The following is a 14,716-nucleotide window of genomic DNA, read 5'->3' as shown; positions in this document are numbered from 1 at the left end:
ATGCCAGGCTTCCCTGTCCATCACCAACTCCCAGAGCTTACTCAAACTCCACTGAGTCAGTGATGCCATCCAACCATCTCATCCTCTGTCATCCCTTTCTCCTCCTGCATTCAGTCTTTCCCAGCATCAGGGTCTTTTTCAATGAGTCCGTTCTTTGCATCAGGTGGCCAAAGTATTGGAGTTTCAGCTTCAGCATCAGTCCTTCCAATGAATGTTCAGGGTTGATTTCCTTTAGGATTGACTGGTTTGACCTTGCAGTCCAAGGGACTCTCAAGAGTCTTCTCCAGCACCACAGTTCAAAAGCATTGATTCTTTGGCACTCAGCTTTCTTTATAATCCAATTCTCACATCCATACATGACTACTGGAAAAACCATAGCTTTGACTAGATGGACCTTTGTTGGCAAATATCTCTGCTGCTTAATACGCTGTCTAGGTTTGTCATAGTTTTCTTCCAAGGAGCAAATGTCTTTTAATTTCATGGCTGCAGTCACCATTGTTTCCATTGTTTTGCCATGAAGTGATGGGACTGGCTGCCATGATCTTAGTTTTCTGAATGTTGAGTTTTAAGCCTACTTTTTCACTCTTATCAAAAGGTTCTTTAGTTCTTCTTCACTTTCTGACATAAGGGTGGTGTCATCTGCATATCTGAAGTTATCGCTATTTCTCCCAGCAATCTTGATTCCAGCTTGTGCTTCATCCTAGAAATAATGAATGTCTCAGTCCTAGACAAACTTGGGTGGTTGATCACTCTACCTGAAGGCTCCCTGAGGGGACTGCTGTGAACCCCAGGGGAAGGTGACCTACTCTAAGACTTCTTAGGCAGGGTTAGGCCAGGCATTCTGATGTCCAGGGTGACCTCTGGCCAGGGCTTTGTCTCTTGGTGAAGGCAGCACCTCAGTCCTCTAACTGCGGACAGGAGCTAGGCTTTGTCACCTGGTTTTAGACTGGAGTCCCCTGATGCTGCTGCATATCTTCCTAACCTCTGTGTACTCCAGTGTACACCACACAGCCGGCACCTAATCACTGTTGAATGAGTGCCAGGTTTGTAAAATTTTCTGAATTAGAAAATATTGCTTCCATTTGTAAAAGACAGAAATCCAACTCTACTTAGGCAAAAAGAAAAAAAAAAAAGGGGGTGATTTATTTATTAACTCACACGGCTGAGCAGTCCAGGAGATAGTGCTAATATCACGTATGCTGCTAAGTCACTTCAGTCGTGTCCAACTCTTCGCGACCCCATAGACGGCAGCCCACCAGGCTCCACCGTCCCTGGGATTCTCTAGGCAAGAACACTGGAGTGGGTTGCCATTTCCTTCTCCAATGCACAAAAGTGAAAAGTGAAAGGGAAGTCGCTCAGTCGTGCCTGACTCTTAGCGACCCCATGGACTGCAGCCTACCAGGTTCCTCCGTCCATGGGATTTTCCAGGCAAGAGTATTGGAGTGGGGCAATTCTCCAGCGCCTTCTCCAATAACACGTATAGTTGACTGCAAACTCTCAAACCATTAGGAATCTCTCTCCATGTACCATTTGGCTCCGTTTTCCTCCTTGTTGGCCTCATCCTCAGCCAGGCTCTTCCTGTGGTGCCAAAGATGGCTGCCAGCAGAACCAACCCCAGTGGAAAAAAAGCACGTCTCTCCTACTTGTTTCAGTAGAAGTCACAGGTTTGGCTTTGATTGGCTAGTTTGGGTCACATGCTCATCCCTGAACCAATCACTGCAATCAGGGAGATGCTGTGCTCTGATTGGCTAGGGCTAAGTAGTGTGTCCATCTTGGAACATAAGAACGGAAGGCCTGTGGACTTGTGCTCATCTGAGCCACATGGAGAACCCTTTCTCTAAGTTAAAAGAAAAGAGGACAGGTGGAAGTCACAGAACAAGGTGAATGATAGTTCCCTGTTAAACACTGTGACAAGTGACCAGGGCAGAGGCGGGGAGCCTGGCATGGAACTAAAGATGCGAAGAGGTCCTGCAGCAGTTGGTGACCTGCTGGCGGTCTACAGGGCGACTGCCCCCTGCAGGAACTCAGCTACCTGAGTAAGGTGCTCAGGAATGGACTAACCTCCTGTTTTTGTCCTCTGCTGTCCCCTGTGGGTACTTCAGGTTCCTCTGTGACCCAGTTGCTGGCCCGAGACATGGACAATGACCCCCTGGTGTTTGGCGTGTCTGGGGAGGAGGCCTCCCGCTTCTTTGCTGTGGAGCCTGACACAGGCGTGGTGTGGCTCCGGCAGCCGCTGGACAGAGAGGTATGACCCGCCTCGACCTCCGCCCCAGTCCTTCCCTAGGGAGGCAGGGGCACATGCTAGAGGAAGATGGCATATCGTCTTCTCACCCTGAAGCAGAATCTTCCTGCCTGAATGGTGTCCCTCTTCTAGGGCCAGTGCTGATGTCTGCATTTGGCTTTAGAATGGGGTGGTTGGGAGTGTCTCCAAGCAGGGGGCAACACTGGGTAGGCAAGAGGGACAGTGACCTTGGGTACATACCCTGTAGGATAGTGGCTCCATGGGAGCCACGCTTGTCATTTCCATGTGTGTGAAAGACAGTGGCTCAGTTGTGTCTGACTTTTTGGGACCTGTTAGACTGTAGCCCGCCAGGCTCCACGTCCATGGTATTTTCCAGGCAAGAATACTGGAGGGGGTTGGCATAAACCAACACAATTCTGTAAAGCAACTAAAAAATGAATTAATTAAAAAAAAAAAAAGAAGGGGCTCTTCTCAATCCAGGGATCAAACCCAGGTCTCCCACGTTCTGTGCCGTGCCCCCCCCCCCAACCCACAACAAATGTTCCCCCAAAGGATATTTTCCAGAGACACAGGAACTGATGACAGTAGCCTTTAGCAAATTAAAGTAAGGGTTTGAGCAAACCCACCCCCCCTTTCTCCTCACATTGAAGTGGCCACACTTTGCTTGAGATCACGCAGCAGATTAGAGACAGAGCCCAGATTAGAACTCAAGATTCTTGACTTTTACTCTATTTCTCTTTTATGGGAAAGATCCATATTCCGAACCTACTTCTCCAATCCAAAAGTCAGTGCTTATTTTGTAGGGAAGCCTTCAGCCATCCAGTGCCAGACCAGCTCTTAGGGCAATGCTGGAGGGTCTCCACCCCCATGTAGGGCTCTGAACTCCGGGCCTCAGCTTGCCTCTCTAATTCTGTTCTCCCTCCCTACATTTTCTTTCAGACCAAGTCAGAGTTTACAGTGGAGTTCTCTGTCAGCGACCACCAGGGGGTGAGTGTCCCACGAGGCCCTTGCTGCCTGGGGAGGCAGGGTCCCTGGGCCTTTGGGTGGAAAGAAGCCAGAGGCTGAGGCCGTCATTAACTCCCCACACTTGTCTTGCCAGGTGATTACAAGGAAGGTCAACATCCAGGTCGGGGACGTGAATGACAACGCGCCCACGTTTCATAATCAGCCCTACAGTGTCCGCATCCCTGAGGTAGGTGCCCCCGGCTCACACTCGAGGGACATTTGGGGTCTGCTGCTCTGGGGCTGCCTGGTAGTAGACTGATGCTGGATGAAGGGCAGCTCCAGCTCCTTCTCTCCGGCCCGCTCATCAGCCCGGGCATCTGCTCTGGGCACATTGGTGACCAAGCCAGTACCTCTGAGGGGGGTTGTCTGCTGGTTGCAGAGAGCAGGTTGGTGGGAGCCTCATGCCTGAGAGAGGGCCCTGGATAAATCCCTGAACTCTGGCCAGAATCAGGGACAGGACAGAGGTTGCGAGAGGCAGGTTGTACCTCATTTTTTCCATTCTCAGCGTGTGGGCCTTGGACATGTGGGTTGGCAGACTTGAAACCCCAGGCCTCCCAGCTTTGGCCAGAACAGTCCCTCCAGCATGCAGGGCACATGCAGTGACTGGAAGGGGCTTTCTTTCTGGAACCCCATGCTCGCCCCGCTGGCTCGCCGGCCGTTGGCTCCTCTGGGTCGTCTGTGTACTCTTGAGTGTATTTGCATGAGTGCATGAGTGTAAAACCAAGCCATTGCTGGTAATTGAGAAGTACAAATTATTGCATTATGAACGGTTCGATTATAAGCTGGCTGCTGGCCCCAGGGTTCTCATTGCTTGCTGTCCCTCTCCCTGGTGGCTGATGGCAGGCTTCTGGGCTGGCAGTTAGTGATTCAAAGACCTTGAAGGTGGCGTATAAAGAGCTTCTAACTGGGTGTCCCTCAGGCCTGCCCTAGGGGCTCTGATTGGACAGCTGCAGTAAAGGAGGGAGATGGTGTCCACTAGGGAGAGGCAGGCTGCCCCTGTGGCACTGGAGTTCTCGCCCCTTTATGTCATTGGATAAGGAAACTGAAAGAGCTCTAGAAAATACCTATTTAGTTTATAGATGAGAAAAGTGAGGCTCAGCGTGGGAGAGTGACTTGTCTAAGGTCACACAGCTTTGACGTCCAGCTTCCTGACTCCCGGGGCAGCCTCAGATGCCTCAAGGATGAAGAAACCTGGTATCATGCCCCCATGTTCCTATTGTTGGCCCTCCTTACTCAGCTGTGAGTCAAGGGTCCTATGCTTGTGCCAGAAGGAGGACCAATGTGTGGGTGGGGTACACCGGAGGTGCTCATGCCCTCCCTGAAGGAGTGGGACACAGGGAGAGAGACCCTGCAATCCCAAGCACAGGGGCACAGTGCCCTGAGCTGTGGCCGGCATGCCTAGGATTGCAGCTTGGCTCTGGGCCCCTGCTCATTTGGAAGTCTCCCTAATTTAATTAAGGGTCTCTACGTGCCAGCCTGCACTCTGGGCCCAGGCTTAGAAACCAAGGGCATGGCTCGGAGTTAATGAGCCTTGGACCCATTGCTCAGCTGCCATCCTGGCAGGCATGTCAGCGCTCTGCCTTCCTTCATAGGAGCAGCAGACAGCAGCAATGGCAAGGGGATGAGGGGTCGCATCCCTGCTCTCAGCCCCTGGGCTGGCGCCAGCCTTTCCTATCTCCTTTGCCAGGAGAAAATGTGACCTCCAACACTGCCCCATTGGAATCCCCCGGGATTCTCCAAAGGCCTCTGCCTCCAAGGAGAGAGCCTCTTCAGTCGTTCATTTATTTAACAAATATTTATTGAATGTCTGCTGTGAGCTTGGCACCATGCCAGGCTCTCACTGCACAGAGACCTGGGAGGCCAGAGGAGTATATAATGACGGGAGCCAGAACCAGAGGCCAGAGACCCCAGGCTTAGCCCCTGCTCTGCCCCCAGATTTCTGGGTCCATTAGGGCATGTCATTTAACCTCTCTGGGCCATAGTCCTCCTTCTTTAATAAAAGCAGAGGACAGGTGAGATAAAATGGCCTGCCTCCTGCCCATCTGATGAGGAGAGGGTGGGCCAAGAGGGGCTAGCTCGAAGGACACACAGTCCTTGGAGGCAGGCCCATGTGGTTTACTCACCTGCATGTAAACCTCCCTGGGTCACTTCAGTGCCTGATATTCGATGCCCTGCTCAGGGCAGCTTCATGTAGCCAGTGGGGATGTGGTGTCAGCTGGATGGAGGCCTGGCCACTCCTGACCCAAGGTGGTTTGGCACTTACCAGCCCTGCCCTGGCGTGGGTCATCTGAGCTAGAGCTTAGCTGCTGGACTTAGGTCCCAGCTGGAGTACCAGTTAAAATTCTGCTGGTCCTGGCCCAGGCTTCAGCCAGGGATCTCCTGCTTACATGGTGGTCACCCTGGAAACCCCAGGCCCTCGCCCTTGAGAAGCATGACTCAGTGGCAGAGGCCTAGTGGGTGTGAAGAGGGTGAGAACACAAACCAGAGGAATGAGGAGGGGGCACTACAGACCCCACAAGGATCAGTCCTTAGGGGTTACCAGAGCAATCAGAGAAATCTCGATAGGCTTCCTGGAAGAGGTGGGTTTCCAGGAGACGCTCACCAAAGTGAGCAGCAGAGTTCTTGTGTTACATGGTGGGAAGAGGTAGCCTGGAGGTCAAGACATCTGGGTTCTAGTGCTAACAACTAAGAATTTAGACCTGTTGCTGCCCCTCTGATGGCTTCAACTCCAACAGCTGTTAAGCTGAGGCAGTTGGCCAGGTCCCTTCCAGGACTGACGTTCCATGGTCTGAGCAGGAATCCAAAGTGAGTGGCTCCTTCTTACCCTCCAGTACTTCGTTATTCCATGAAGGGCTGGCAGAGACCTCCAGTGGCTCCCTCCATCCACTTAGCTCCTCTCTTGGCAGTCCCAGCCACCTGCATGTCATCACTAACCTTCCTGACCTCCACTCCCCCGAGCCCTAGGGGCCTTCATAATATTGGGGTCTGTTGTGCCCAGAACCCTGGAATAGGCATGAGGAAAAAGTTACAGGGAGGTAAATTCTAGGTCTGCATAAGGAAGAATTTGCTGATCGAAACTTTCACAGTCTCCTCCCCAGCCCTGCTGAGGGATGTACTGAGCTCCCCATCCCTAAAGTTATGCGAATAGAAGCAGAAACCCGTGTTTCAGAAGCCATCTAGTGCTGAGTATTGGAGAGGTGATGAATAAGAGGCTCCCAAACATACCGCATCAGAATTTCCTGGGGAACTAGTTAGGCTGCATAGTCCTGGGCCCCTGCAATTCTGAATCAGTGGTTTGGGGAGAGCTGGCCCAGGAAGCTGCATTTTTAACTCCATGGTGGCAGCATGCCCTGGGGGATAACATCAGTGGCCGTCCCCACCAGAGGGTTTCTCAGAGGTGCCGCAGCAGCTCATCTTTGAGAACTCTCAGCCTGTCCACAGCTGCCTAGAGACATCAACCCGTGGGGAATCACGTCCCGAGGCCTAGCGCCTGAGCAGGTGGGAGGCGGGTCAAGACCAGGCACTGCCCCTTTCCTAGAGACGTTCACCCGCCCCCTGCCCTCCCAGACCTGCCCCGTCTCCCTCCGAAAGCCCCTGCCTAAGCCGGGCGGGTGTGTTTGGGTTTGTTTGTTCCCGGTTCCCTCCTGCCCACCCTTCTCCCCTCACTAAGCTGTTCTACATGTAATTACCCATTTTATCAGGGTGAAAGGCCCTGCAATTCACTTGTCGAAGCCCTAACGAGGCAGCGTGGATGCTTTCAAGTCTGTAAAGAAAAGGGAAATCCTGCTAGAATTGGCAACTTAATTCACCAAGCCAGCCTCGACAGACCTCATTAAGTCCCCGTGTATTCATTTCAGGCTAATGGCTGTCATGCTGACTGCTGTTTGATTTGCTGTAATAGACTTTTATGGCGTTCCAATTTGCTCAAACGTGTTTGCCTGCGTCTCCGCCCAGCAGCGCTGCTCCAGCACCTCCGTTAGGGGTGCGTGCCCACCTCGCTGACCTTCAGCACTCCCCCGTGCTCCTCCTCCTGCCCCCGCCCCTCAGCCCTTCAGCTGTGCCCCAGGGAGGTGACTCTAGGGCCTAGGTGTTTGGGTCAGAGGACAGATGGTGCCAGGAGGCTCCTTGGGCTCAGCAGGGCCTCTGGAGTGTCAGGGTTGGCCATGTCGTTGACGTTCTGAGAAGTTCAGCCTCCTTAGCTGGGCCTTTAGCCATCTGGCCTCCACCTACGTTTCTCAGCTTGTCTTCTGGTATTCCTCCACACGAGTCCTCCTGTCAGCCGAGGGGCTAAGCCTCTGAGCGTGTGTCTGTGTGTCACTTTTCTTTGTAAAACACATGTTCTACTGTTCTAACTAGTTCCGGAGTGTTTTCTTTCTTCTTGCAGCCTAGCTCTATTCTGCTTGTCCTTCAAAGCCCAAATCTGATCCACTCACTGTGCTTTGATTCCCTCAAATTGTTTGAAATGAACACAAACATTTGTTGAACAGCTATGGAGCGGGGCCCAGGGATTTTCAGTTGGCTTGGCAATGCAGGGTAGAAAAAACAGACTCTACTGTTTGCTGGCTGTGTAACTTTGGAAGGAACTTAATCTTTCTGGACCTCAGTTTTTTATCTATAAGATGGGCGACAATATTTCCCTTGTGGGGTTATTGTGAGAGCTATAATAATGCCGGTAGGAAAAGCCCTTAGTCCAGTTTGTGGCTCATAATATATTTGGTGAAATACTAGTGGTTGAAACCAGGGTCTTTGTGCTCAGGAAAGGTAATGTTACAGGGAGAAAAACAAGTAGGTGTCTAACTACCTCTAAATGTATTAAATGCTATGGGAGCTTAGAATGTGCAAAGTGGGATGGAAGGAGTAGACCTCTGGAGTGAACTGTGGAAGGAGTGAACTGGTCTGTATGTGGGGGCCATTCGTATGGGACCTTAGAGAATGAATAGGAGTTTGTTATGCAGAGAAGCAGATTATGTTGTCTCTGAATATCATAGACTTTCTGAGATCCTCTAGTTTTTTTTTTTCTTTTCCATATGATGGAATTTCCCAAAGAAGGAGGTAAACTCTAACTCATGACCAGAGATCCTGTTGAGGTGGGACAGCAACTGTATAGGTATGTGTGTCCCTTGCAAGTGCCCCCTGTTACCTTGTAGAAACAAATTGGGCTAGAAGGGGGCCTTCTGGCTCCCTGCCCAGGTTTCTGTGATGGACAGGTCCTGTGTAGATCTTTGTCACCCCTGGCTTCAGGTAACAAGATGGGGATGAGGTTGGAGGTGGGGAGGAGTGGGGCTGAGATGAGTCAAAAGAGGCCTGAGAGACTGAGAGCTCTTCTCGGATCCTCAAAGATGGCTCGGAACATGATCGGAGTCAGAACCCAGGGTTCCTGGCCCCGGGTCCAGCGAGGCCACACCGTCTCTCCATATCACTTAATAAGGACAGATGAAAGTCACTCCTTGAATGTCCTTCCTAGGGATGGGAAAACAGGGAGGAGAGTATTCTTGATAATCATTTGTCAGTGAAACAAAACAAAGAATTCATTTCTATGATGATAATAATAAGTTGGTGTTTTGTTATTGAGAGCTTCCTGTGTGCCTAGTACTATTCTTCCGGTATGGGCACTGACCGAGCCCTCACTTTATGGGGTAGCCACTCTTGTCCCCATTCTACAGATGTGGATATCAAAGTAGACAGGTTATATAAGTTGTCCGAAGCTAGGCAAGGATGGGGCCAGGATTCAGGGACAGGTCTGATTATGTGACCTTCAGCAGGTAACTTCAGTTCTACCTACAAAATGGAGATAAGTATCCATGCCGTGCAAAATTATTGTGAGATTGAAGTATAAGGGACTGTGTATGAGAATTGCTGAGCCCAGTGTAAATGCCCAATAAATGGTCATAGTTATAGTCATTGTATGTCCATCTCTCCTGCCAGACAGAGCAGGGACAGAGCCCAAGTACTGTGTCCTCAGTACCCAACCCAAGATCTGGCCCTTGGATGTGAACTTCACAAATGGGCAGAGCCCTGCTGCTTCCTCTGCCTCTTGAGGGGTTGGAAGGACAGCAGGGTTTATGCCAAGAACTCACTGCTGGCGCTCACTGATGCCTGCTGTTGCCTGCCAATTCTTGAACCTCAGCCGTGCCATCCGATGTGCCCTGGACATGTGAGGAGCCCAGAGTGGCCCAAAGCATGCAGAGGTGAACTTGCCAAACTTATTAGCCCCACTGGGCCCTATGGCAGTGCCCCCAGCTTCCCTCCTCAAGATATACCCATCAGATGATGAATGATTTATAAACTGCATCCTCAGACTGCAGAGAGAAGTGGGGATGAGAGGGACTCCCACTGGCTTGTGCCTGCCATCCCCCTAAGGTATCAGCTCTGCTCACAAGAGTGTCATCTCCCATGCCAGAGGCAGCCCCTTGACAGGCCATATTAACTTATACCCTGGGCCTTGGTGCTCGGCGGCCCCCTCTGCATCTATAACTACCCGCCTATTGATCTGGGAGAGGGAGACCAGTTGGTCATCTCAGGGGCCCTGGATCCTGCTGGTCAGAGTCAGGGCAGGCGGCGGCCCTGGGCCATGCCTCGGTGCCCCGTGGTGAGCGCCCCGAGGTGCCTGTGTCTTCTCTGGTCCCCTCCTGTCAGCACAGTGACCGGTACCTCAAACTCTGCCCTTCTTCCAGTGGGTGTCACAGCCTGCAGCAGCAAGGACAGCAGGCTTTGGGCTTGTAGCAGTGAAGTTATGCACACAGCAAAGCAACAGCGCTGACTGTTGTAACGATCTTGAGTGTGTGTGCACTTAAGTGATGTTTTCTCTGTGTCCTGGTGTGTTCACTGTCTTTTGTTTGTCCTATGACAGCTCTGTAAGTTAGGGGACAATTTTTCTTCCCATTTTCAGGATGAGAGACATTGAGGCCAGTACAAGGTCACTGCCTTCCCTAAGTTCCCTGGTGTCAGATATTCTTGCAACTAGAGTCGTAGTCTTACTGTCTGTCATCTTTCCGCACCTTTGCGTGGGTCTTTTCCACTCTGCCATTACCTGCTGTGGTTTGCCAAAAGTTGCCCTGATTTCGACAGGATGCAGGGAGGTGAGCTGGGGACTCTGGGCTCTGAGCGCAGGCTTCCCCCCATCCAAGGCTGAGGCTGGCCCATGAGCCCTGTGCACAGGCTGTGGGGGTCCAGTGGAGAAGCTTCACTCAGAGCCCTCTGCCAAGTCTGCAGTGAGGACCATCCCAATGGTCAAGACCCAGCCATGGTCATAGTTATGCACCTTTTGCATGACCTGCTGGGTTAGCCCCCCAAGGCAACCTCCGAGATTTCCAACCCCACATGTACATGCAGCATTATTTGTGAGAAGTAAGAGACCGGCACACATGGGTAAACGCCGGCCTGTTCCACCTGCCTGCAGGGATGATTCAACAACTTTGTGCCGTCTCTTCCTTGAGTCTTAGGTACCCAGGAGGGAATAAATGGAGTCCCACAGAATCCAGGCCCAGAGAGCTCAGCCCAGCCACATAGTTCGAAGCTCCTTGCTCCCTCATGCCCACTGTGGAGCGAAGCCCAGGACCCCCTCCCCCATCCCCTGAGACCCCTGTGACACCTGCTTCCCTGCCTGGGGTGCATGGCCAGGGCTGTGGACACTCGCCACCATCCTCAGCATGAGGAAAGAGGACAGTGCAGGAGCAGGAGATGGAAGGAGCCCAGATGTAATTAAAAGTATTATTTTGTTTGGATGGTAATAATGTTCTTAATTATGTCAGTTTCCTCGCCAGTTCTCACTGGGAGCCTTTGGGGGCCCATATAATTCTATTGCAATGACTGCAGGACCCTCTGCCGTGCATACGAAGCAGGACTGTGTGTGGAGCCCAGCTTGTGTGCGTTAGGGATTCTCTGGCACATGCTGGGTTACCTTTTATTGTGCCCCCCGCCCTTTAAATAAAGAACCTCTAAATGGGAGGGGATGATAGCTGCCTGCTGGAGACGTTCCCGCTGCATTGTTGGGCTGTCGGCCTCGGGCGCCAGAGTCCATCTGGCGTCTTTCATCTCCCTTTCTCCTTGGTGTTCTCCTCTTCCCCCCGGTGGGGCCTGCTGGAGGAAGGGCGCAGAACTCCTGCCTGCACCCCTTTCCCTCTAGGCAGGGGGGCTTCCTTAGACCCTGAGTGGGAGGACAGGTTTAGGAAACAGAAGGTTGAAGAAGGTCCCTTGTGCAGCCAAGGGCAGCCGTGGCTTCACTGTATGATAAGAACCTGAGCCCGATCTGTGACATGGGGTCCCTGTTCCCTACTGCAGCACTGTGAGGGAGCCAGGCACACAGGGGCTCTAACTCCACAGCGGGAGGCTGGCAGCAAGGGGCTTAGCCTCCTGGAGCCTCCATTTCTTCAACTATAAAATAGGGGCACATTGGCATTGTTGTGAAAGTTCAGTGAGAGCATGTGTATGAAGCAACACCCACGCAGGATAGTTGATCGGCGTTCCTATTGTTCTGAGAAGTTCCCAAGAACTTCAGGAAAGTTGCTTGAAGTCCAAGTTGCAGCTGGACAGGTAGGCTCTGTTGCTGTGGACTGGATGGTTGGTATTGGGGTGTCAGTGGTCAAGAACTCGCAGTCCAGTAGGAGATAGGAAACATGGGAAGCATGAAGCAAAGACATGACAAGGGAAAAATGGAAACAGAGTCCCCTAGAAATTACTAGTAACAGGCAGAGATAGGCTCCTGGAAACCAGCACCCCAGGCAGGCAAGTTGACTTCCTCCCACCACACCTTCTGTAGCGATCAGAAGCCAGAGAGGGTCAAGGATGAGCCCAAGGCCACCTGGTAAACCAGTGGCAAACCACTGAAGACCTCAGGTGACTGGGCAAGATACTCAGAGATGCAGTTTCCAGAGCCTGTGATGAGACTGAGGGTGTGCCTGGGTGGGCGCCGCAGCACTGATTTCCCAGGAGGCTGTCCAGAGCTGGGCGAGCAGCACACGGGGTGGTGCCTCCTGGTCTCCCACAGACTCCCCCATACCCCAGGGGCAGTGGCCCCAGGCTGCCTTCTCGATGCAAAGCCCTCATGAGGGCGTGGACCTGACGCCAACTCGTGCTTCTGCCTTGCCTCTTCTCAGGGGCTCTGGGATTCTGTCTCAGCCCCTCTACTTCCCCTAACAAGTTTGAATATTGTCAGAATGGCTTGGCGACGGGCCTGTCAACCCCCCCATAATAATATTGAGCCCCAACTCAATAACCTTGTTTTGATGCGTTCACAGGCGGCTTGGCCCACGTTGTTTTCTACCAGAAAATGAGAGAAAGAGGAGAGGTCTCAGGTGATGAAACTATTATAATTTCTGTGATTCCTTAGCATCCTTTCGTTACTCTGCAACTTTGTGGTGCTGGCTGGAAGCTGGGAGGGGCTGAATTCACCCTCTTTATAATAACCTTAAGTGGAAGCCTCCTGTCCGTCTGTTAAAAAGCCAGCTCTTCTCTCCAGATGCGATGATGCGGCTGGACAATTTCACCTGGGCATGATCACTAGGTTCCGTGCAGTCGTTCCCCGTTCACCGTCTTCACCATCCATTGTCCAGCTCCATGGCATGGGGCGTTGCCAGCTGCGAAGAGCTGAATGCTTGGTCACGTCCTTTTCCAGGAGGGTCCCACTCCTGGTCCCCTTTCCTAGCCCTGCCCCCGAGAGAGGAAAAAGGCTTGGAAGCCTCTCCCTCCAACCCCTCCCCTGCTGGTATCTTCCAGTGTGAGCTCAGCTGTGCCTCCACCATTCCCAGCACAAACCCTGCATTGTAGAAATCCATCCCGTTTGCATGAGGCTTTGGTCTCCCAGCTTTCCCGTCCTTTCTGTCTCGGAGCCTCCCCGCAGTCTGTTCACTTTGCTGCTGCCCTACCTGTGTTCATGTCGTGCCCTCCCCTGAGCTGCTCTCACCCAAACCCCCTGCGCCATCTTCCTCCCTATCATTTAGTCAAGCCCTACTCTTCCTTATGGCAGAAAGTGAAGAGGAACTAAAAAGCCTCTTGATGAAAGTGAAAGAAGAGAGTGAAAAAGTTGGCTAAAAGCTCAACATTCAGAAAACGAAGCTCATGGCATCTGGTCCCATCGCTTCATGGGAAATAGATGGGGAAACAGTGTCAGACTTTTTTTGGGGGGGCTCCAAAATCACTGCAGATGGTGATTGCAGCTATGAAATTAAAAGACGTTTACTCCTTGGAAGAAAAGTTATGACCAACCTAGATAGCATATTCAAAAGCAGAGACATTACTTTGCCAGCAAAGGTCCATCTAGTCAAGGCTATGGTTTTTCTTAGTGGTCATGTATGGATGTGAGAGTTGGACTGTAAAGAAAGCTGAGTGCCAAAGAATTGATGCTTTTGAACTGTGGTCTTGGAGAAGACTCTTAAGAGTCCTGTGGACTGCAAGGAGATCCAACCAGCCCATTCTGAAGATCAGCCCTGGGATTTCTTTGGAAGGAATGATGCTAAAGCTGAAACTGCAGTACTTTGGCCACCTCATGCAAAGAGTTGACTCATTGGAAAAGACTCTGAGGCTGGGGGGGATTGGGGGCAGGAGGAAGAAGGGATGACAGAGGATGAGATGGCTGGATAGCATCACCAACTCGATGGACGTGAGTCTGAGTGAACTCCGGGAGTTGGTGATGGACAGGGAGGCCTGGCGTGCTGTGATTCATGGGGTCGCAAAGAGTCGGACACGACTGAGCGACTGAACTGAACTACACTTCCTTTCTCGGAACAGAGTGGGGAGGGCAGGGGAGGTCTTCTGTGTCCATATTTACAGATAACCAAGTCAAGTATTAGAGGAGTTGGAAGACTTGGCCAGGTTATTGCCTTTGAAAGTGACCCACTGGGATCAGACCCAGGCTCTTCACTTGGTCTTCTCCACTGGACTTGAAGGCATAGGCCTCTCTTAGTCCCTGCCCTTCGAGTTGCTCCTACACCTATTCCATTGATCCTGGCTTCTAAACCTCCTCCTTGGTGAACCCTCTGTGTCCTTAGCTTGGCCTGGCCTTTCCTTCTTGGGATGGCAGCAGGCCTCCCCTGAGGCAAGAGAGGTCAACCAGTCCCAGGTCTGGGTACTGAGCCTTCCTCAGGCTGGCTCAGCCAGTGAACAGCCCCTCCAGCTTCTCACCTGTCCATACAGCTTAGCAAGTTCAGGTAGGATGAGCTCTATCCCAGAGAGGTCAGGGGCCCCACCACCTGTGGCTGGGTGAGTCTCATCCCCCCTTCCCGGGCTCAGTTTGCCCCTCTGTCAGATAGGACTGTTAGTCTTGTCCACTCCACAGTGTGAGTAAGACTACAGGGCAGATAAGAAGGCCCTGAACTTCAAGCCTTGTTCAAGTCTGATGGATTAACCCCTGTGTTTTCTCCAATGGCCCTGCAGGCTTCATGAGTTTTCTCTTCCTTCCTTCCCCCACTCTCTCCCTGCTCCCCCTTCCTTCCATTTTTTGAGTCTGTGTATTACCTAAGTGTATATATAGAG

General features: G+C 51.9%; 1 protein-coding gene across 1 annotated transcript in view; it reads left to right on the top strand.

Moving 5' to 3' along the window:
* CDH23 (cadherin related 23) overlaps positions 1-14,716 on the top strand; it is a 388,322-nt gene that overhangs the window by 66,711 nt on the left and 306,895 nt on the right. Inside the window, exons 3-5 of the mRNA XM_068981694.1 lie at positions 2,103-2,245; positions 3,182-3,229; positions 3,342-3,434. Of these exons, the coding sequence (XP_068837795.1) occupies positions 2,103-2,245; positions 3,182-3,229; positions 3,342-3,434 (284 nt within the window). The remainder of the gene's footprint in view (positions 1-2,102; positions 2,246-3,181; positions 3,230-3,341; positions 3,435-14,716) is intronic.

The sequence above is a fragment of the Capricornis sumatraensis genome, chromosome 10 (genome assembly GCF_032405125.1).
Source record: "Capricornis sumatraensis isolate serow.1 chromosome 10, serow.2, whole genome shotgun sequence".
In the NCBI taxonomy this organism is placed as follows: domain Eukaryota; kingdom Metazoa; phylum Chordata; class Mammalia; order Artiodactyla; family Bovidae; genus Capricornis; species Capricornis sumatraensis.
This window is presented reverse-complemented; position numbering and strand designations above follow the sequence as displayed.